This window comes from Haemaphysalis longicornis, unplaced genomic scaffold (assembly GCF_048455015.1).
Source record: "Haemaphysalis longicornis isolate Haplotype H1 unplaced genomic scaffold, Haemaphysalis longicornis Haplotype H1 scaffold_1, whole genome shotgun sequence".
In the NCBI taxonomy this organism is placed as follows: Eukaryota; Metazoa; Arthropoda; class Arachnida; order Ixodida; family Ixodidae; genus Haemaphysalis; species Haemaphysalis longicornis.
In genome coordinates, this window is record NW_027526203.1 from 236759439 (window position 1) to 236783704 (window position 24266).

A 24266-nucleotide genomic window follows, 5' to 3' on the forward strand; every position below is an offset into this window, starting at 1 on the left:
ATTTAATGCAGCAGTGAATGGCCCACATCTTTTTCTGATACAGATGCAGATGTGCACTTAAAGGGGTACTGACACCAATTTTTGGTGTTCATATTAGTACACAGTTCGCTTCCTTTACTTGCACAATACCCTGGCTGAAATACGAGCAGCCTAGGATGCATAGAACAAACTTCAATTTCATCTCATTTACTGCGCCAATGGAACAGCACATGGAGCGGCGCGCAGCATGGACATCGGCGTGATATCACTCCATGAGAGGGAATGGAAGTGATGTAGCCGAGGGCCTCCAATGCTCGTAAGAAACTCGTGATGTCACTTCACCTGCGCGGCCCGGAGAATGGCGACTGGGAGCTGGCACATTCACGAACTGATGCGCACGAAGTCAGAGCTACAGGCATAACCGCTGCCCAGAAAGGCACTCTTGCCAAAAATGAAGTTCCAAACGCGGGAAAGGCGGCGATAATATAGCCCAGAATCTCAATAGAAGTCGCTATCAGGAAGCGGTCATCAAATTTCCGCTGCAATGGTAGGCCTAACGCCTTCAGGCAGCTCAGTTTCTCAGCTCCGGCAGCGGTGCGATCGAAACAGCGCCTCCACCGACCTCCGCTGTGTTTCGACATCCGCATAGCGTTACTATGCTCACCGAGCGATTTTTTTTGTGCGCACTAGATTACACAGCTACTGTGCATCGCAGCTGTGCGTTTCAGGCAACCACAGACACAGCGTCACCACCCCCAACCGGAAACAACGGTGGTGGCAGCTGTGCAGGCGAGCACTTGCCTGCAGCTAGAATCGGCCACAGCAACACTGGAGTGTGGAAAGGAGGAGATGTGTTGGTAAGTTTGCCGACAGCGATAGTACGGCAAAGAAGAAAGAGAAGATAGCTGATTTCAGCAAGAGGCTCGTTCTCCTTTGGTCAGCACTCATGCCAATCGGTCATTGTTTTTATGTGCCACAGAGACAAACCATTGCTGCTAGTCTGCTCTCTCCAGTGACCTTCAGGGCTTGGAGAGCGTGTATGGTTAATGCAGCAGCTCCATTCCAAAATGCTTCCTCAACACTTAAGTAACACTATCATAACACTATCATGTGTCACATTTTAAGACCTAAATGCAGATGTCCTCTGCAACTTTTGTGCTATTGTTTCAAAGTGCTGAATATTTGCATTAGAACTCCAGTGCCTCACAATTATATTAGTATGACGTGCAGCCTGTATTTCTACAAGGAGTACCTTCCTTATAAAAGTGTCATGTTTTATAGAGTATCAAATGTCCACCTTCAATGCTCACTGCAACACAGCAGCCCTTTCAGGCTTCCCGACTTGCTTTGGTGGGTATCATCACAGCTAGACGCCGTTATGCTTCTTTGGGCCCAGTGGAATGCTTAAAGGAGCCATGAAGACAAAATACAAGTTTGTGTTATTCGAAACATTTCGTGTTTTATAGTGCCCCCAGTGCTTGTCCGAATGCAAACAATGCTTTATTCACTGAGAAATTAATTTAGTTAAAAATTTTTATTTTCCCACTAAATCGTGCATTTTCGTGGTCTGCAATGACATCACAGGAACCGACTGCTCTGCAGCCGATTGGGACCCGGCTGGACTCCTCCCGCGCTCCCTTCCGGCCGTGATTGGGAAGCCTTGTTTCCGTTAGTGAACCTAGATGGCGCCACCATACCGTGGCAAGCCGTTTTCTGCCTTTGGTTTGTTTTTGACCGTATTTAAACCTGGCTTGTTTTTGTTCAGGGAGAAAATAATAGTTTCGTGAAACATCGTGCTCGCTCGACAAATATGGTCAAGTAAGACACCGTTGCTTGCGTCAATCGGCCAGTGTCTTCTCAGACAACCCCAAAGCCCCGCATTCCTGTGCAGCTAAACCAAGCATAGTGCGCGCAGTACCAACAGCAGTACGCATCAGTACTTCTATGTTTACATGTGCTTTCATAACTTCCACTGTTTGTCCCACCATTCTTACAGCTTTGAAAAGAATGTGCCCCAAATTTAAGCGCAAATAGCTCGTTCGACAAGCTTATAAGCTCTGCCTAATTTGCAATTGCTTTTGCCACCCTCCGCCAATCGCAGAGCTGGCTGGTATGACATCATAGGTTCTGTTGCAGGAAATGAGCTGGTGGGTCGCATGGCCATTCCCTTTTTTCCTAATTATGTAGCTTATTTGAGCGAAGTTTGTTAAAAGTGGTGTCAGTATGATTCTAACGAGGCAATCTTTCGAATGAACCAAACTTCCTGCCTCCTCCACCTGTCTCTCCTTCACAGCTGCCATCACTGCATTCTAGATGCGTGCTCACAGTGCTTCTACAAGCGTGCTTTCAAAGAGCACAATTTACTATAACACCCATCACACACCCGAAATTGTGCTATCACTGTTAAGGATTCATTCCAATTTTGTTCTAAGATGGCATACGAAATTAAAAGCACCGAAGAGAAGGATAAAAAATCTGGCCCCAAGTCCATCTCATTTGCCTACCCTATGTGGACCAGTTCTTGTGCACTGATTTTCCCATTTATTTTGGTCGCGCACGTCACATCTGAACTTGGCCATTCAACTCACTGGTCATGCAGGAGTGAGCAGAACAAGTTCAAGTTTTTCCGTGCACTGATGGAAGTGCAACTAAAACGTGCCGGCTGGGCTAGTTATTCACGGCAATGGCACTGGAACAGAACACCAAACAAGTTTAGGCCAAGTATGAATTATCGAACTAGTATACTTTCTAATCATTTGGGAGCTCATGTGTTGTGCCGGTCATGCCAGCTTAAAAAGACATTAGCAGCCTAAGAATCCTTTTTCTCCCCCTCAAGTTGGGGTTTTACATGCTGACACTATATCTCAGCTACGAGACACATGTAGTGTAGGGATACCCGTTGGGTCAAACCTGGAGTTTTTCAACAGTGTGCCGAAACATTGGCTGCCTTTTTTTTTTCCCTTCCATCGGAAATGTAGCTTCTGCCGCAGGCCAACAAACACACGACCTCGTGCTCCACAGCCCAATGCCTTAGCCAATAGGCCGACACAGCGCATTGAGAATGGGACAAATAGAATGAAGACTGGGCGGCAGATGTGGGCAGGACTGCACCTTGTATGGACATTTTTTTTTTCTTTTGTAGTATGAAGGTCCCCATGAAGCCGTAGAATATTAGGATATAAAATTAACGGCACCCCAAGTGCCAATCCACATATCGTGAGGATATTGAAGTGCTAGGCAATCGCAAGAGCTATGACCATAGTATGCTAAGTGACATTACGCTGGATATGAGTGAAAGGAAACACAACCAACCAGCAGTCCACAAAAGACAAGAGGCAGAAGTTCATAAAGATGCTTCCGAACAAGTTTATGCTTACAAAGACTGATGTACTGAATAATAACCGAACTAGAATAGTCCAAGGCAAAGCAGTAGCCATGGGAAAAAAAGAACATAGAAAGAAGACTGAAAAGCTCTCTCAAAAAGTGAAGGACCTCCTTGAAAACTGTTAGACTGCAAAAGTGCCAAGCAAGAGGGAGCAAACAGAATTGGGAGTTGTAAAAAATTATAAAAAAATCATGGTTAGTAACATTTGTGCCAAAAAAAAAGGGAAAAGTTGAAGAAACATTTAGGAGAGAAGAAAGTTTGGGAGTGATGAAAACAGGATTACCTCGCAGAGAGAGGATAAAAGGAAAGTGACAATGCAGTTAACAATGTGGATGGGATGGCTGAAATAGCAGAAAAATTCCATGTAGATTGGTATGCTAGTCATACTATGCCAGGGAACAATCCTGGAATGGCAACTTGCTAATTAAGGCTCCAACAGTAACTAGAGACATGGGTAAGGCGCAGGAGATGGAGGCTGAAAGAAAGCTGCAGAAGATGACCAAATAACTGTCAGCCTACCAGAGAATGAAGAGATATTTAAGTAAGAAAGCTTTCAAAATTATTCACAGAATTCCTCACTACCTTCAAGGTACCCCTAGCCTGGAAAAATAATGCCAATGTTAACTTTAACCCATAAGAGTTGCATCAAGGACCTCACAAATCACAGACCCGTTGGTCCATTCCGTGTAGTGCCCAAGTTGCTTACGAAAATAATTGACTGTACAAGTGACACAGTAGACTGCCATCAACCTACAGAAAAGGCTGAATATAACAATAGACCACTATCAAGCCATGGAATGGGCAATCAATGAATATGCAGAGCATAAACCTTCGTACGTGCCCTTTGTAAACAAGTGCTTCATCTACAGTGGAAATTGCCGCACCACTCCAAGGAGCACTCGGACAAGAGTTGGAGATTTATTGGAATCTTGGAGGACATGAAGAACAAATGTATGGGCAGGATTATCCTTCATGAGCAGAGTGAGAAGTCCCCATTAGGAAGTGTGTCAGACAAGGGGCACCACCTCCAACATTAGGTACAGCCTGCTGTCTGGAGGGGATACTTAGGAAGCATGACTAAGAGAAGCCAGGAATGCACGCAACTCGGTAATACTCCAGCTGTCGGAGATTTTCGGACGACACAGTCCCATTCAGAGTCCCAAGAAGACATGCAAAGAACGGGTCAGACACTGCATTCAGAAAGCTCAGCCTGAAAGCAATTACATGAAATACTAGATGAGCATGATTACCTTGGACAAGTTGCCACCGACTATTCCAGCCACGAAAAAGAAATCAGGCACAGGAATCAGAACTGGCTGTGGTAGTAATGAATGTTAGGTTACTTTTCACCAAAAAGGCTGGTGTATAAGCAATGCACATCTTCGGTGCTAACAGACAAGGTAGAAACTTCGGTCTTCCTCAGGAGAGCCCCTTGGAAGGAAACCTGGGTCAGCTCAAAGAGCTACGAAAAGAAGTGCAGTAGAGAGAGGCAAGGAGCATCGTGGGCTACGGTGCTTGATCGTGGGCATGCTTGATTTAGCTGCACAGCACTACGGGGCTTGGGGTTGTCGCAGACGACACTGGCCGATTGAAGCAAGCAACGGTGTCTTACGTGACCCCATTTGTCGAGCGAGCACTGTTTCAGGGAACGAATATTTTCTCCCAGAACAAAAACAAGCCAGGTTTAAATGCGGGCAAAAACAAACCAAACGCTTGCCACGGTATGGTAGCGCCATCTAGGTTACGGAACGTAAAGAAACGCGGGAACAAACCAACACCGCTACAGGGTGGAGACAACCTTTGAACGGTCCCGTGCCGCCGCAATTGGGCCAACGGGCTCAACGCGTTATTCTTTTCGTTTCCCACGAGACCTAGCAACGCGAAACAGACAATATGATTCAAACTTCTTCAGTAAACCGCGTTGCGGCGATAATTTTAGCGCGGTTTTGACACAATGACTTGCTTCGGCGGCGAGCGAGCAACCGAACATGGCGGCGCCAGCGTTACGTGTCTCTACCCTGTACGGCGGATGCGTGAATGAAGGTACTCTAGGCTGCAGAGCGGTCGGTTCCCGTGATGTCACTTGGGACCACGAAAACGCACGATTGAGCGGGAAAATGAAAATTTTAACCTAAATTGTTTAATTTCTCAGTGAATAAAGCACCGTTTGTATCCGGACAAGCGCTGGGGGCACTATAAAACACGAAATCTTTCGAATAAAACCAACTTGCATTTTCTCTTCATGGCTCCTTTAAGAGCGGTACTAAGCTCACAAATCAGGTACGATGCACAATGTTCAGGCTTATAGAAGCACTACCGAAAACATGAAAAAGGTGGCCTAAGCTGACTGCAATTCACTTTCGCTCACTCACTATGATTCACTGCTTGAGGGAATCCTGGACCACTTATTCCCCACTGCCACAAAGTCATTCATTCAATTCGCCACCAATCCCAGGTTCACAGGCTCTTTAAAAGACCCCTCCGTAAATACACAGCAAGGTGGCTTTGAACAACGTTCCTGTTCAAGTTGGCCACCAGGGTTTCTGCCTTGCCCTCCTCCATAAATTTCTGGACACTACAGGTGCCACGAACCTGAGCAGCTGTTGCACAGGACTTGGCAAAGCGTCTACAACCAAGCCACTACTTTGCTGTTCATGTATTTGCTACGGACGCACTCTGGTTGTTCAATAGCAACGCTACATAAAAGCTCAGACTGCTACGCAGTGCCTCTAGCCGCTTGTCCCTTTTTCCAGCTATGTGTAGCTTGTGCATGCAGTGGCACCCATAAGTGCAGGAGGACAGCTAGTTGCAGTGCAAGGAGTTAGCAGTGCCAAAGCAGGTCTCCATCATGATAGTCCTTCCAGAAAGCACTCGCAAGATCGATAAACAAAAGCTTTTTCACTAGACTCGGACTACAGTCACCGTCTTGTCTCTCTCGCAAGTCTCTTGAATGCACAGTGGGCTGCCTCAATCATCAGTCCCCAACTGCCTTAGCATGATTCACAGCACTTTGTTTCACTTGCATTCTTATGGCGCTCTTAGCCCGACGGGCCCAGTCAGGTTGCCCACAAGCTCTCCAGAACTGTTGAAAGGAGGAGTCGTTTGACTCAACCGCGCCCAACAGCAATCAATCTGCGGATTTTTAAATTTGTGGAACAAAGTTCAACCGTTTTAGTCGAGAAGCGCTACAAACACCGAGCAAAACCTCACAGCTAGCATTTACAGCCTCCTTTCATTCCATCTGTGTACTCATGCAATTTTTGCAATGATGCGAGTCCAACTAGACCCCTTCGAAGCTCTATCGACGAGGCCCCAGCTGGACGGAACTTGCGACTACTGCTTGTGCACAACAAAAAATTGGGGGTTTTAGTGTAACGTTTTGACTTATTGCTTTCTTTTAGTAGTGTGAAACATGTGAATGCTACCCTTGCTTTGTAAGAAATGCAGAAAGCCCCTTCTTAAAGGGACAGACAACCGATTTTTGTCGAGTATATATTCGCTATCCCAAATGAAAGGGCATCACTTAAAGCACCTTGACGAGAAACAGTTTTGCTGATAACGCCCTAGAACTTTTTAAATCGAAATTTTTAGATCTACGAGCCGTATGCGTCCCTCCCAAAACTAATGCTGGCAACCATGACAGAGTAGCTCGGCAACATACCTTTGTCTGTATGCGAAGTGAAAAACGATATTTAAAAAACTTGTCCCCAGCTAAAAACGTTTGAATCGCAGGCTTTCCTGTTCCGTTATGTTTATTTTTTAATGCAACGGTCTATTGTGCACGAATGCGCCATCTGTTGGGATAGACGATAGGTAGAGTCTGGCTTCACGTTGTGGAGGTGGGAAATTCGATTCTCCCCGGGCGCGCCGTTTTTTTTTTTTTTTTTTTTAAGCTGCCGTTGGCGTATTTGGAAACTGAAATCAAATATTTTGGCCGAACAAACGCCCATGACTCAGGCAGAATCGTCAAAGCTCCTTCACTGGGTCTGTTTACTGAACGCTGCCATTGATTCTGGGCATGGAGGCTCAGTTAGCCACACTGAGAGCAACCCAGCGACGGCGGGCGGCGTGTCTTTAAAATTTTGAAAATAATGTTTAGAAATACATATACAATTTAACCTTGCACAAATACTTCTGTTAAAAGGTTTTCAATACGTAAATAAACGTTTCAGCAGTTACAGTAGCAGCTAGGTTTGCAGGTCACGTGACAGGGACACATATTGTAGTGTCAAGTTTCGACACTACGAACCGCCACCCTTCCGATTTCAAGAAGTTTGCTGCCAAATTAAAATTATTTGCACCAATTTGTTTAGAAATTGCTTGTGGTTACCGGGCTATATAAAACGCTGGCTTTCATATGAGCTAGAGAACATATACGCGACTAAAATCGGTTGTCCATCCCTAGCAAGCAATGCAAGTCAAAAACTGCAATGACAGTACTGGATTCTTTTTTTGTTTGTCTTAACGAAATCATGATGCACCAGAGGCCCTGCATGCCCTACAGACATTAGGAAGTTCTATCCAGATCGAATTCAGAACCCAACCACCAATGGTATACTTTCTGCAAAGTCTGCAATTTATGACGCTAACTAGGCCACTTTAAGCGAGCAGCCGTTCAAATTTGGCAATTAAGACTGCAAAGTGTAACGCCTTCCCATTAGCGAAGTCAGCAGTTCGAGCTTGGCTCCAGCAGAAATAGGCCTGGTTAAAGCAACACTGATGCACCTTCCAATGGTGTTCGGAAAAATGGTGGCGCAAAAGAAAAAAAATAAAAAGAAACGCACTTCTTCGGCATGATGAGAAAACACGGAGTGTCAAATCCCCTTGCTGGTCCAGCTCAGCACTTTTCAACACAATCCTCAGAACCACATATGAAGTATATAACACGTGGCCCGTATACAAGTCCAAAATGTGCGCACATGTTCAGCCCTCCCAGATGCAGACTGTACATCCTGGTGATGATGCAAACATTTGCAACCTCTTCAAAAATGAAACTCTACACAACTGAGACAAGTGAATAAAAACAGAGATGAATGATGAGAAGTGGAAAGAAGATCCTTCAGTCGCTTTAAAAAAGGTACATTTGTAATACTCTGAAGTTGTGGATTACTTTTGTCCCCTTGATAACAAAAGCTCGAAGGGGGAAAAAAACAAAAATGCAGAGGAACTTATTTAGTGAGGCCATGCAAAGTAGGAGGGGTGGGGGCCCAACACAAGACTGGTCAAAAGAAAAAAAAACTACTACAAGCTCAACAAAAAAAAAGTGAGAGGCAGGCAAGCAGAGGAGAGGAGGGGAAGGAGAGCGAGAGAAAGAGGTGGAGGCATGCCAGGGTGAAAGGCATTCGTACCGAGGACAGTGAGAAACAGAAGAGGTTGGGTTAAGGTTGCTGCTGCAAAAATTCCCATCACCACACAGAACCAAAACCATGTTTGCACAACTCAGGTTGCTCAAGGAGCGGTCATTTTGAAATGTGTATGGATTTGTATTTTTCAAAGCTGCTACAAAACCAATGACTTCAGCTTTCAGCGCCATGAATGCAATGCGCGCAATAATTTTGAATAATGGTTACAGGTAGCAGATGCCAATGAAACAATGTGTAACTTTGCAGATGGAAACACTTGTGCACGCTTACGAAAAAAGGCCTCACCTAGTGCAGCTCCCCCACTTTTATAGGGTCTGGCTGCTGGACAGGAGAGTGCAAGGCAGGAGGCACATATACCGCACACAACACGAAGCATTCAGCTACACATTGTTTGCTCTTGGCCCGGGCATGTTCTATCATCATAGATGGTTCTGAAGATGCTGATAAAAGCTACTCAATTATAGCTGATTCTCTCTAGGAAAAAAAAAAAAAGAACAGAGAGCCTCCCACAGGTCAATGACCTTGCCGGCCAATGACCTTGTGGGTCACCCACAGCTGTGGGTCAAGGGAAAGAGGCAAAATCAGACATTGTTGCATTTGATTTTGAAATGAAAGGGGTTTATTTCTCACACATTTCAAAACCTGAGTTTCTAGATATTTAGAAAAATCTATGGCACAGTGTAAAAAAGTTGCGTATAGTAGCGAAGAGTATTGATAAATGTTGTACATCTTGTCTGTCCACTCGATCATCAAGCAAACACGTTTTAAACAACTACGCCATCATGAGAGGTTGCACAAGAAAAAAATATATAACTACGAAAAATTGTACAATTAAGTAGGGGCACAAAAGCAATCCACATACTTCATAGCATTTCCAAATGTGAAAGTTGAGAAACTGGAAGGAAAAAATGCTCGTCAAAATTTCAGCAGTGCATTTTGTTCCGCGTGCATGTTACTAGTAATCTCACACTGATCCGTCCCTGAGTGCAAAAAAAAAAAAAAAAACCATTAGCACTGATGGTCGTGTTGCAAGAAAAAAAAAAGGAGACAAACGTGTTGCCAAAAACAGAAAGAAGACTGTACGGAGCACACGTCACTCCTCGCGGACACAAGATCAGGGTGGAAAATAAAAGCTCAGGTAGAAACAAAACCAAGAATGCACGTACACAATGCATGAAAGACTACAATGACAGACTACAAAAATGCGTGACACAAATGTACAACGAAAAAGCACAGAAAGGCAGGTGAGCAGATAGATCTCCGTACATACCAAGGCCCACCCATAGCATTTGAGCATCAGATGATATGTTCTTTGGTTTCACTGCCTCACTGATGATGTGCTACTGCAGACAGCATTCGGTACAGAACGTAAAGGCAGTTTCTGCGCCCCTGAAGAAAAACTTGAGCTCACAGCTCTCTTGCATCGAAAGAACGTCAGGAGCAACATGCAATAAGTTAATGCCCAATGTATGCACAAAACAAGGTGCAGAAAAATAGCCTCGGCTCAACCCCTGCCCCCCTAGCCATTGATGTTTTGCATGTGTGTGTGAGTGTGAGTGTGAGTGTGAGTGTGGGTGCGTGTGTGCATAGATAAACATGCTGAGACAAATGGACTTCTAAAAAGGCAGCCTTCTGTCAGGTGCCACTCGCTACAGTACATGGGCTAAGGGCGCCACAAAAATAAAGCAGCAGTCGCTCGGCTGTACTCCTCATTTGGCACATGTTTGCATCGCAATCTGTCAGTGGCAATCTGCTGCTAGCCCAAGACTGGGTGTGACAAGATCTGTTTACATGGGAGGGAATGTTGCTTGGCCGTCCCCAAGAAGGGTGGGGTAAGGGGGGGCGTGTATAATGAGTCTCTGTCTCCACAACTCACGTGACATCCTCTTCGCTGTACAGCCACGACATAAATAAAGCTGCCACAGTTTCTAGCCTCGCCTATGGGGGGGAACACTACGCCTAAGTGATCAACAGTAGTACCCTAAGGCCAGAATGTGCAAGCACAAGTGACAAACCAAGGACAATAATGGGCACATGACCAGCCTCGCACGTTCACACAAGGCGCCGTGCTCGATAACTTTGGGAGCAAAATGAAAGGCTCCGGATAGCACTCGAGAACAGTAAGGCGGTTCACCTATTCACAGCACTTCAAGACACCCAGCCATCCTGCTCAAGGAGAAAGAAAGAAGCCGTTCCGTTCTGCGTTTAGCACTTGTGCCTGCACAGGACATCGTTCATCAAAGCAGCTAAATATGACAATAGATGCACGTGTTAACCACTGAAAAGAATGGCCAGCTTTGTGTCAGGGTAAAACTTCCATTGGTACACATCACCAAAACAATGTAAGGGAGGACTGCTCGTTGTTTCATAGCTTGGCCCCAAGCACCATTTTGGTCTGATACTTCTCTCAAACATTGGCCTGAGGGAAGACTTGCAAGGTGAACAACACCACACACCAATGAAGTTTCAGAGCTGCACTACTCTACTCACACATTCATTGCAATTTCAAATTTCAACCCCCCCTCCCTCCCTCCCCCAATCAATGTTCCTGCGGAACTACATCAAATGGTCGGATTAAAACCACACAAATTAACGGCAAACCCTGGTTGAGGTTATGCATAAAATTTCAGTAGGCTTGTGGCATTGGCTTCCTTGCGAGCCATCCAATGATTCGTGTCAACTGACCTTCGAAAGGTCATGGCCACGGAGTAACATAAAGAGGAGCGCCGACTGTGGCCCAGAAAAAATCATTTGCGAGGGACAATAACGTCCCCGCGCCACCGGGCGCCCAGCTTTCACTTTGCTCTCTTCCTCTTTCGCGACCTTCTCGTCAATGTGCTTTCCACGTTGCTCTTCCCTTGCTCGCTCTTCGCAGCGGCTTCTTTCCCTTCGCCGCGACATCTGTCTAACATGTCAAACTCTGCGCGCAATCACGAGACGCGCGCGGAATCTAAATCACGGTGAGCGGCCACAATGAGCGGCGGGTTAATCGCACACCGCCACGTATGTGACGACTGCTTATTCGCTAATAGGGAACGTTTAGTCTGGAATAATCAAGGTGGACTAAAGAATATCAATACAACCAAGGAGATCTAAGATGAAATCGTACGACGATGATTTCGGAAGAACCACACAAGAAATGAGCCAGAGTAATATCGCACACTGCAACATGCACTCTAGCCTGATTCGGCTTACGGTAAAGCAAAAATCGCTCTTTCTTGGTCGCCCGCTACCCTGCCGTGTGTTAAACGATTTATGCTTCTGCACACACGCAACGTTTACGTCCGCAGTCGACATAGGCGTGCGGCAATGATGCATACAGTTCCACACAAGAAATTTACGGCTGCTGCCTTGCCATAAATATGGAAAGGCGCTGTCAGCGTCATTACGCGAGCAAAGAATTTCGAACGCTACCTTTGCTTTAACCCGCGTCGTAACTTACGGCCCGATGTTCACTGTCACTGTGCTGTCGAGTAATCATGTCGATGCCGCCAGCGCATACCGCCAGATGCATTGCTGAGCAACGTGTTCTGATGACCTGTTTTGTGAAAATAAAGTTGTTCTAGAATAAAGAGCGAAGCCGAATAATGACCTATATTGCGTCATAAGAAGTGCTTGCGCGTTTTCTAAAATTACATTTAATTTAAAATCATTTAAATTAACTTAAATTTGTAACTTTTGCTGAATCCCCACCTGTCTTATTATCTTATCTTATTAATGGCGGCATCGACGGAAGGAAGTCTGCCCCCTGCATGTCGTATCTACGTGTCGTAATTAACAGCTGCACAACCAGTTGAGGATTCGCAAGTACTCAGAAATTAGAGAGGGAGGGGGAGAAAGCAAGTGATGTGCCGAAAAAGCATGGAACATATCGGTACTAAGTGGAGTTGTGATACAGAAGCATTTCTCGAAGCGTCCCCCGCGTGCACCTGGCGTGGTTGTTTTGGCACTACTCACAACTAGCCAGAATTGATTAAAGAAGCAGTTGTTCATGCAATTCGAATCGTTAAGTTGATTTGAAACTCAGTGTTGCCTTCAAAAGCACCTAGCCCCAATCGATTTCTCAAGCAACAGTCAGCGTTTTACGTGCACTCTGCACCAAGGAGCAAGCTGCTTTCGACTGTGTGGATGTAGTTTCTGGAGCATCATGCGCTATACAGTAGCGTGGTATGCAGTACTAGCAGTACGCATCATTCAATGCGTGCTGTCGTATGAAGTCCCAAAGGAGAAGAAAAACAGTTCGGGGCTACACCCCCGCGTGATACGAGCAGAGATACTGAAAAAATTCGGCATGTGAGCTCACTGTTCAGCATTCACTCCGAGTTTGAGCCTGCAAGTTTAGTTTACAAGTGGCGAGATGGTGGAGGGAATTTTCAAAATCGCTATTTGTTAGAACTAGTTGGCTTCTGTGGGCTTTTGTAATAGATGTAGCACACAACACAATTCCCATTCGCCAATTTACGGAACTTAGTGCCATTCGTGGCCCGAAGTGCGGAAAAGGAAGCGTTTTTCTAGAGGCCAGATGTCTGAATGTGCTCTACATTTTGTATTCCCGTTCTGCAAACAAATCCTTAACGTATCTTCGCCGTACGAAAACTTAATTCCGTCAGGTATCGGTCACCCAGGAGGTGCTGTCAAACCAGTTAATCAGGCCCGCAACGGACGCGAAGCTGCGCCAAACGAACCGCCTACGAAGCACGCGACAAATTCAGTCGGAATGCGCCTCACCGTCGTGCCCCGCGAACTGAGCAGCTCCGGAGCAAGGGGAACGCTGCGCCATTCATAGCGCCATCTACATTGTGCACCGTGGGTGAGGGACATTAAGGGCCCATCGGAGAGAGCGAAGTCGGCGCTCCTGTTTATCTTACTCCGTGGTCATGGCTGCAATGCAGTGGTTTTCACATCTATTTCTATGCCATGCAAGAGAAGAGAAATGCACAATGACAGGAAGGAGCTATCCTTAGCTTCTTGACAACACAGTTCTACACAGGTTTAAGCCCATTTCAGCTATACATGGTAGTGGTTTTGAGTTTTTGAATACACAGCTCACTTAAATGAAAACTAACATCTGGTTAACTGAATAACTTTTCATGTGTTGTATCAATTTACTGGCTTGCACGCAGCCCCAAAATCAAAATTACCTTTCAGACGTCACTGGCAAAACGAATGACAGATCTTGGGCACGACTTAATTTGTATGCCCAATAAGGAAATGAAAGAAAAAAATATATAAAAATTCACCCAAACAAAAATTTACTGACTGCCCTGTGAAATATTAGCCCTTACAAAGAAAGATGGCAGATTAGTGCAAATACAACTCAACTGGTACATCAGACGCCTCTTGGGCCCACAATTCACCTAGAAGGAAGATGGCTGAGTGGGACAAATACAATCGAGAACTGGCACAAAGGTAAGAACAGCTCCTGGAGATAATGATAGGGGCACATAAGAAAAACGGGTCATGATGTAAAGGAAAGGACGCCTGCCTCTTTGGTGCTACCAGTAGCACCCAAGCAAGGTAGCTCCTGCTGTCACACCCGATAACAACACCACAGCATGTAGCCTTAGCACAAGGACCACGAACATTGTAGCAAGACACAAGGGTTCCTGTATACTCTTGCATAGAGATTGCCAGTGGCACCAAAGCAGGAAGCAGCATACACCCTCGCCACTGGGGCCATTTGGCTTGCACAGTGCTCTCGTCAGCTCCCCGTGCTCCTCCCCCCCCGTGTTGCGGCAAGCCAAAGGGCCCCCCCGCCTCAGTGTGCCGCCGGGAGGGGGGGACTGCGGGGGGTGTACTCACGGGCATCCTCTGGCGAGAGGCAGTCGCAGGCGGGCGGCTCGGCCTTGGCATTGCTGCGCAGCCGCTCCAGCCGCTCCCACCAGGGGTCGGCCCCCGGCAGGCTGAGGGGGGCAAAGGGGGCCGCCCCGGGGGGACCCATGGGGGGCAGCGGGAAGGGGGGTGGCGGCCCCGCGTAGCCGAGGGGCGGCCCCTCGGCAAAGCCTCCGAAGGGCCCCCCGCCCAGAGGCGCCAGGCCCAGCTCCAGTCCTCGGAATTCGCCCACAGCAGCGATACGACCAGCATCTACGTCGGGCGCCCCTCCCGCCCGGGTCGCCCCTTCGGGGGCCCCGTCACCACCGCCGCCAAACTTGGATGCCCCCGCTGCCGCCTGCTGCTGCTGCTGCTGCTGGTGGTGGTGGTGGTGGTGGTGGGGCTCCGCCAGGTAGGAAGGAGCGCACGAAGTGGCGAAGCTGTTATATGTACTGATAATACTTGTATATGTACTCATAGATGTGGTCGTATTCGATAAAAAAGGCTGCTGCACTGCATCCATAGGCTCACTCTCACTGCGCGCCTGCTGCTGGTGGCCCGGCTCACTGTCGCTGCTGCCCCGCATTGGGCTGGCTGGCACCAGGTGGGGCACATACGAGCCCGGGAACCCTGCACGCGGCCGCTCTGCAAATGCCGGTCCATTACAGGGTGGCTTCGGTTGGCTGGCCACTGTGCTGGCTGTCGTCGTCGTGCCAATGGAAGCCGCCGAGGTGTAGTGGTACGGCACACCCCCACGAATGTCTGCCTCTGACGAAGGCGGCGCACTCGTCGCCGGCGTCTTCTTGCCGTCGCACGGCTTGGCTTCGGACGGCTCCTGGTGCGCCCCGTAGAAGTTGCCATAGGAAGGCAGCATCCCATTAGCAGGAGCGGCGCTCGGGGTCCGGGGTGCGCTGCTCGCCTCGGCGCTGCTGTCAGCAAACTCGCTCTCGCGACTCTGATCCTCAGGCTGGGAGAACTCAGCTTCGGAGTTGTTGCTCCCCTGGGACGACGACCCATTCTTGGCGAACTCGGGCAGCTCCGACCGGCCACGCGCCTGCCCCACGGGGGGGTTCGCCTCGTGCCAGGCCTCGGCTGGGAGCTCGCCCGAGGAAGGCGGCCGCCCGTTGGCGTGGCTGCCGCTGCTGCTGCCGGTGCTGCTGCTCCTCGCCAAGTGGGGGAAGCTCCGCGGGGGGCCCACCTCAGCTGCCGACCGGCCAAATGGCTGTGGGTGGCCCATGGGCTCGTCGGGCGGGGCTGGCTGCGGGTGCACAAAATTGCCGGCGGGGCCCAGCGTGCTCTCCAGGCCCTGGAAGGGGCCCTGCTCCTTCTGGCTCTGCCTAGTCTGAATCAGAGTCTTGAGGCGGTTGTTCATCATCTGGTGGCGAGTGGGGAAGTCCGCCTCCTCAGCGCCCATATGTTGATGCTGCTGCGGCTGCTGTTGCTGCTGCTGCTGCTGTTGTTGCTGTGACTGCTGCTGCGGCTGCTGCTGCTGCTGTGGCTGCTGCTGCTGCTGCTGCTGTTGTTGCTGCTGCTGCTGGACGTGGCCATTGAAGGCCTGCGGGTGCTGAGCCGGAAACGCCCCAAACGAAGGTCCGGACTCGTACATCTGACTCGGTCCCCCTGCTGTCCCACTCTTCGCAGTGGGTGGCAGCTGGTACTCGCTGTGGCCAGAAAAGCCACCGATCTGCAACGGAGAGGCCAGCGGGAAAACACTGGTCAGGCACCGCCTCCTCCCACAGATAGCGTTTCCACAACACACACTTGAATGCAACCAAAGCTGCATTGGTGCAATGGTTCAAAAGTTGCCACTAGTGGCTGTTACTAGTTCCATGCGCATTAAAAGTCAAAGCTTGATGTATAATGGTCCTATAACAACGGTCCTAATGGTCCTATAACAACGTTGCCCACAACCGCTTCAATCAAACTGGAAAGTTGCTAAATGAGAATTACCACTGAAACAAAGCAACAGCCCCAGAGGTAAGATACAGCTCAGTGAACAGAAGCCTCAATAAATACAACTTCTGATAGGAGAAACATGCTTAAGTTCTGGCAGCATTCATAGAGATTTCACTCTAAGCAATTTCAGGCAAAAAAAAAATAACTTGATAAATGTCATATGCAGCTCTGCCAGTACTTCTTTGTAACAATGACCCGTTTATCAAACATGATGTTATTCATTTAGTTGGCCATTCATTTTGTGCAAAAAAAAAACAAAAAAGAAAACATTTCCATTTAGGGCAGGAGCAGAAATCGATTTGGCTCAGAACACTTGCACTCTGTTCCCAGCCCACTGACAATGTAATGTGGTGCCGTTTACTACACATCTCTACTCAACACTGCCCACCAGCAACTAAAGAGAAATGTAGAAAATAAGCCCTGTCCTTCCCTCCACCAAACATTTCTAATTGCCAATATGGGAAAACCAATATTCCATTCGGGCAATGACACCAAGGTCACAGGTTTCAATCCGTACAGAACACATGAATTCTAAATATCAGCAACAAAACTCCCACCTCTGCATTTACATTTAGCTTCCTCAAGAGATTTCTCAGCGCATCTCAATTTATATGACCCTGACAGAACTGCAGAATTCGTCATATTACCTGAAAAGGCTTAGCACAGAGCTACAGACCCAAGTCGGAAATGGAATTTGTCGCAATAGATGAAAAGGAAGCCTTGTTAGTGTGAACCATAAAACCGTACTACGTTCCATGAAACTTAACCCCCTTTCCCCCCCAAGTGCAGCTTATGAGGATTCCACTACATACATACTGCCTCGTACACCTCACACCTGTTTTCAGAGTGCAATGCATACAGCTGCGCATTCCCAATCCTATGTTTGTATTTTATTTCAGTGCTCTATACAATGGCTTCCCACCTTGCCTAAGTGGTGCAGAGAAGAGCCATAACCATAATATTGAGAGGGCCTCACCGGTTTTGCTAAACACTTTGAAGCACTGCGGTGACAGAGAAATGGTTTTGTGTGCATGTGTGCATATAATGTGGCAGAGGAGGCTCACATGAGCACCCCCAAGAACACTCGTTTCCCAATGCCTCGCGCTAGAGCGCGTGGTGCTTCAAAGAAACGAGACTTTCACAACAAAGCTGTATACCTCTACCTAAACTCTGCACGGTCTACGACTTGGAAGCACAGGAGCCTCATCAACACCCGCAGCATTAGCACAAGAAAGAAGAACCCAGGAAATACATTGCGCATACTGACTCGGATTAGCCACGCGATTGCCGATTGCATATAATAAATATACATATGTATAAAGTTGAAAAAAAAGTAGTCTTTCATCACTCCGATTTTGCTGCGAGAAACACCGGCACACACTGCATGCTTCGCCCCTCTTTGGGTTTCACGTTAGTGGAGATGGCCCGGGATTTTTTTTATTATCGAACAGCGGTTTCAGAGCCTGCAAACCAGAACAAAGCTTTGTCTTTGCCCATCAAGGGGTGACGAGAGTCGACGAAAGTATGCCATAGACTACGTAACTCGAGTGTGTTAGAAGGCACAATTACTGCTGGACCATCCTCCAATAAGCAAAACCAACCTTAAATTTAAAGTTCACGGGCGAAAATGAGTACAATTACCTCACAACAAACGCGAACTGAATTACCAAGTGAGGGCAAAGCGTTCACGACCCTGTTTCTTCAATGCATGCAGCTGAACTCGTCAAATGGTAAAGTAAATTAAAGTTCACCTCTAATAAACCGCAACCTTTCATGCGAATATTATTGTGCTTTCTATCCGTTTGCGATGTAACCCAAAAATATTTCACTAGCTTTTGTTCATTTTCGATTGATTGCGGCACAGCAGCTGGCACCGGCAAAGGAAACCATGCAAAAGCAACCCAAATAAATCGAAACTGAAAGCGGAGAAGGCATGTACTGCCTGCGGCCTTACAGCTAAGCAAGAGCCAACTTCCATAGGCGCTCTTTAATGAAACCGAAGCCATAACCACAATGAAACAGAAAACACTATGTGTCAGCCAAGTCTTCGGCCACGGGGAATCATGCCAGTGTTATCTCGCAGGTCAATTCGGGCTCTTCGGCGCATGAAGGCGCTGATAAACAAGTTTGGCGCAATAGGAGCGATTTGGCGCAGGATTCCGCAGGTAAACAAGTTCAGCGGCCAATGGCGCAAATGGAGCAACTGTTCCACCCCTGTATTTTGCTTAGGCCTTGGTGGGTGGTCAAATTCTTGCCTCATGTTACGCAGGGTCCGTCCCAAAAGTTACCGGAATGATTTTCCGGTGCCTGCAACGCCGGCTGGCGAGGCAGGGCTTAGGGCAGAGAAGTTAGTGGGGGATCTAAGCTTCGAAACGAGACCGGTCTCAGTTGCCTGCAGGCAGTTGTTGAGGCAGGTCACGCTCTGCACAGAGGTATGCACCTTCATCGAGATGAGGTATGCGCAGAGGTATGCACGCTCTGCACCTTCATCGAGATGATGATGAATAAACTTTATTTGAGTCGAGGTGCTGACGTTAGGTGCTCGCCGAGAGAAGAAAAAGAAAGGACCAGTTTTTGGAGCAGTTTTATGGAATCATGTTTTGTGTGAAACTGGGTAAAAACGGGGCGGAGATGCTCGAAATGCTTCGGAAAACCTTTGGTGATGACACGACGAAACAAGGTGAAACTTTCATGTGACCCGGAAAGGTCTGAGTCCGAACGACGACCGCTCGGGACGCCCGTTGACATCGCAAACAGACGACTCGGTGGAAATTGTTCATCAAGTTTTGGACAAGGAACAGCGAATAAGTGTTCTGATGATTGCAGAGGAGTGTGGAATACCCCAAAAAATCGTTCATTGCATTTTAATGCATGATATTCAAATGAGGCAAGTCTACGCCAAAATGGTGCCAAAAGTCCTGACGAGTAAGGAAGAGCATTTGTTGAAGTGCCAGGAATTGCACAAAAGCTACGAAACAAACCCATAATTTTTTTACAGAGTGATCACAGGGGACGATAATCAAAAGATCCCTGAAAAGAACTCGGCATGGGACGCTGGACACTGTAAAAGCAGCTGCAATGACCTCACTGAAGTAAGTTCCCGTTGATGGATTCCAGGGCGAATTCAATGATTAGGTGAAGCATCGGTAACGGTGCATCGAAGCAGGGGGAGAATACATACGAAAAGTTACGAAAAGATTGTAAACTGATATAAAGGATTTATAAACAAAAATGCCATTAAGTTTTGGTATAGACCCTGATTGCGAACCCAAACAATTTGATTGCGAACCCAAACAAACAGATTACCCCCATCTGCCAACTCAGAGCCCAACAAGTACTGAGGACATAACGCACAGGAGACAGCTGTTTCCATTCAAAAGAAAAGGCAGTTAGCATCTGCACAGCTGCTATCTTGACTCCATCAGCCTCAGAGTGGCACGAACACATGCTTTTCTGCGAGAGCAAATGTTTAATGCCACCTAATCTTGCGCAGATTGAAGGCCAGAAAAGTTCTCGCCCATAGCAAGCATGGTTGCACTGTCACCAAAAAGAGGGTGAAGAAAGCAGCTTGGATAATTTTGTGTCACCTCTGCCGTTATCCTGCACAGAAACATGACCATACCTTTTCATGACAGAGAAGTGTTCATTGATTGATTGTAGGGTTTAACGCGCCGACACAACGCAGGCGATGAGGCGCGCCGTAGTGGAGGGCTCCGGATTAATTTTGACCACCTGGGGATCTTTAACGTGCGCCCGAAATCTCGTACACACAGGCGTTTTTGCTTTTCGCCTCCATCAGAAAAGCGGCCGCCGCGGCCTCGTGCTCTGCAGCGCAACGCCTCAGCAGGCACCGCGCTGTGGGTGACAGAAGTGTTATCCACACCTTGTTTTGGAATTATTTTCTCTCATCACAGTGGTTGTGTGTACTGTGAATACCATGGGTATTCATTTTTGTTTTGTGTTTTAAAGTGAATCTTCATACGGTGAGGCGAAAGGAAAATCTGGCAATCCGGTGTACACAAAAAAACTCCTCCGGCGTAACCCCAAATGCGTGAGCAAAAAAAAAAAAAACGTTTGGAGAAGAGTTAGAAGTAAGGGGAGAAATTCGCTCTGTTTATCAGTCTCGTAGGCTGGGTTTACCTCGATGTACACACAGCAAGCTACTGTGTTAATCACAACTCAAGCTATAAATGGTGGGCAGTGCAGGAGGAGCAGCATCAAGATGGCAATGGCAAACACCGGCCGCACGTTACTTCGAAATGGGTAGGCTGCACGTCAATGTAAAACACCAGCAGCGTGTTACTTCTGAAATGGGTAGGCCACACGTCATACGCAAAACACCGACAGTGCATTACTTCGAAAAGGGATTTCGGCGCACGTTAAAGATCCTCACGTGGTCAAAATTAATCCGGAGCCCTACACTACGGTGCGCCTCATCTCCTGCGTTGTGTCGGCGTGTTAAACCCTAAAATCAATCAAACTTCGAAATGGGTAGGCCACGTGTCATACACCAGCCGTGCATTACTTCGAAGTGGCTAGGCCCTGCATCATACATAGAACACTGGACACACATTACTTCGCCGGGGGTAGGTCACAGGTCAAAGTTAATAAAACACTGGCTGTGCGTTACGCCAAAGTGGGTAGGCCATACATCATGCAACGGCCGCACGTTACTTCGAAATAAGTACGCTGTGCGTCATCCGTAGAACACTGGCTGCATGTTGCAACTTCACTGGTTAACAATCTGTACAGATCGTATGGGCGCATTTTTTTGTGTTTTTACAATCCCTAAATTTGCTGCCATTTCACTCATCTCACCCGCTCCTCACAAACATGAGCAGGTGTGTTGCACCTCAACCAATGGCAGGTTTAGGAGCCTGCACACAAGGACGCTCATACCACTCCTCACTCACTAACGTCCTTTCCCATCTCCTGCCAAGATGGATGGGGAACCACAATACCTCCCGTCTAGAGTTACAACGCATGCCACCCGCTACTCGCACCAGTGCAGGGTGAGAGACACCGGATGACACCGGGGGCTGCCTTGTTCTCCGGCGGGCCATTTGAAGCACAGACGGGCTAGACTACGGCTGATGTTCACTTCAAGAAACCTTAATAGTGCTCCTTAGCTCAGTTGTGTTTCCCACACTAGAAGGCAACATATAACACTCACAACACTTAAGGGACCATGAAGACAACACAATGTTGTTTAAGCGAAAGAACTAGCCTTTCGTAACTCGCCTAACTCAGCTCCAACACCCGAAGAAAAGTCTCTTTTTTTATTATTTATATGCAACTCTTTTTTTTATTTATCTATTTTAATATTTGGAAAACTAAAATTTCACACAGCACAATGTCATCAGTGACATAATAGAGGGCATACTAAAAGCAGAGTTACCTATATGTTAACTGTAGGTTAGCACTCAAGCGGTGTATCTAATAGAACTGGTAACAACAACCACACAGTCATATTCCTTAGCATTGGCTAAGGAACACGGCCACATCACACTAACAAGTCCCTGTGACATTGTAAACATATTGCCGCTGCTTCGTTTTCCTTATATCTAGACCTCTTTTTTTTTATTAAAATGATACCATTGTTACTGAGGCAAATAAGATTTTTTTTTATTTAACGGAACTGCAGCCACACGATCAACAGCAATTATAAATGGTAGGTAGGCTGTGAACTCAACTCCCCATCAAGTCCAAAGACCAAAGTTGATATTTTGAACTTTTTTTTTTTTGAGAAGGGAGGGGGGGGGGGGGGGGGTCCACCTCGACTGTGAGGTGGCAGTAAATAAACATGCCAGAAACTTTTTTTTTTTGCTCATTTCTCTTTTCTGGTGGCATATTTTTCCCAAATTACTCGCAAAACTGATATTTCATGAGCTACAAGTGCTTACGAATAAAAGTCCTTGTAGGCATTTCGAAAGATCACGACCAGCGATGTCACACTTCTTTTTTTACATATAACACATTTATTAAAAAAAATTGGAGCAGGAAAAATTCCAAGCTTGAAGCAGCTGCCGCATAATACATCCACATCTTAGCAGTCGAATCGAAGATTAAAATACTGCTGGAGCTATATGAGGACGCAACTAAGAATACTATAGCAGAGCAAAAAGAAAAAAATGTGGAATCTGAAGTGACAAGAGGACGCCCACAATGCTAAGCAGAGTTACTGCGGGCCGGAGATCGTCAGTAAAAATCCCCGTGGTACATCGACGAGCAGCACATGGAAGAAAAGATTATGAAAGGAACCCCTCCCCTCAAAAAAAAAAAAAAAAGTTTCATTGAACGTAAGGTTCAATAACTGTTTTTGAACTTTACGCAGTCTTGTTTCAGACCATACCGACGCCAGCTGGCAAACGGAACTATCTAAGCTTGCCCTTTCCCTTCCTTCCTGTTGTTATCAAGGTACAACCAGAAACCATCCGCGCTGCGCAGTCCCGTGCTCTTGCAGATAAGCGCGCCTACGCGCTGCAAGACACTCGCGTAAGCAAGGGGGTGCGACGTAGCCGCCGCCGCCGCCGCAGGCCCCCCCACCCCCTCCTCCGAAATTTCCGGCCGCGGGGAAAAGAGACGAACGAGGGCGACGCCTCGGCCTACGGTCACATAAAGACTACCGATAAAAATTTTCCGGTCGCAAGCTATGCACCAACCTTACGAAGTTTCTACGTGTGCACTCACCACGACAATCAGCCAATTTGTAATTCCCCTCAAGAAAAACCGAAATGAACGATTATGCAAGACTATACTAGTTCATCTCACAAGCTACCTGCAGCACTGTGGAGGCTACATTGTTGTCCCCCTCAGGGCGCCTAACTCACCGCGAAGGAAGCGACAAAAGGCGCTGGGGCCGTGCGGTGCCACTTGCCGAGAGGGGAGAAGGAAGTGTCCTTTCAGGACCCCCTTCACGGCGGATTAGGCGCCCTCAGCGGGCGCACTATTGATAACAATGTAGCCTCCACAGTGCTGCAGCTAGCTTGTGAGATGAACTATACGTCCATCACCTCCCGATTTTTTTTTTATATTTTTAGTTCTGAAATGATTTCTGCATTCTTTTTTCCGACCCCGTTTCTTCAAATTAAATCCTGCGTACGCCACTGCGAAAAGAAATGCCGTGGACGAACAGCCTTTGCACTACGCAGGAACGGGTGCACTTTGTGTATTTTTTTGTTTATAATAAAACGTTATTCGTAGCGCCTGTCTCGCCTGCCACCGACCTCGTCTTTTTTTTGTTTGCGCTAAGCCTCCCAATCACACAACTTCCGCTAAGTCAACTTCCATCAGTGCATACACGTGCTCAATATTTGCACTGGAAATTCAAAATGATAGCCTGCGGACGAAACGATCCGGGCTTGCCAGTTATGAACTTTCAGCGATAAGTTCGGAAATAAATGTCAGGTGGAACAGCCGGGTCTCCGACGAAGGGAGAGGGGCCGCCAGCTGTGCTGTTTTCTCCAGCCTTGCACCACTAGTGCAAGCGGCGCCATTTTTTTTTAACTTGAACCTGTTAAAACGCACAGTTAGTGTGCCTAGAGCCACTAAAAACCTGATGTAGCGGCTCTAAGTGTGCCCCTCTTCCTTCTGAAAATAAAGTTACTTTTCTGGCTTCCGAGTTTCCCCCCCTAAATACTACGGCCAAAGTGGCTGGCACTGTCCCGAATGCGTTTCAACAATGTCGTTTGCGGCGGAGCCCAGCGGCTGCTGAATTATATCTTTGATGGGGAATTAAAAAGAAGTTACACTGGAGATATTATATGTCCTCT

At 47.3% G+C, this 24266-nt stretch overlaps 1 protein-coding gene across 3 annotated transcripts in view; it reads right to left on the reverse strand.

Moving 5' to 3' along the window:
• Tet (Ten-Eleven Translocation (TET) family protein) overlaps positions 1-24266 on the reverse strand; it is a gene marked incomplete in the record, with an annotated part of 210615 nt that overhangs the window by 39535 nt on the left and 146814 nt on the right. For all 3 annotated transcript variants that reach the window (XM_077674772.1, XM_077674766.1, XM_077674760.1), the window contains 1 exon segment: positions 14530-16222. In XM_077674772.1, coding sequence (XP_077530898.1) covers positions 14530-16222 — 1693 coding nt within the window.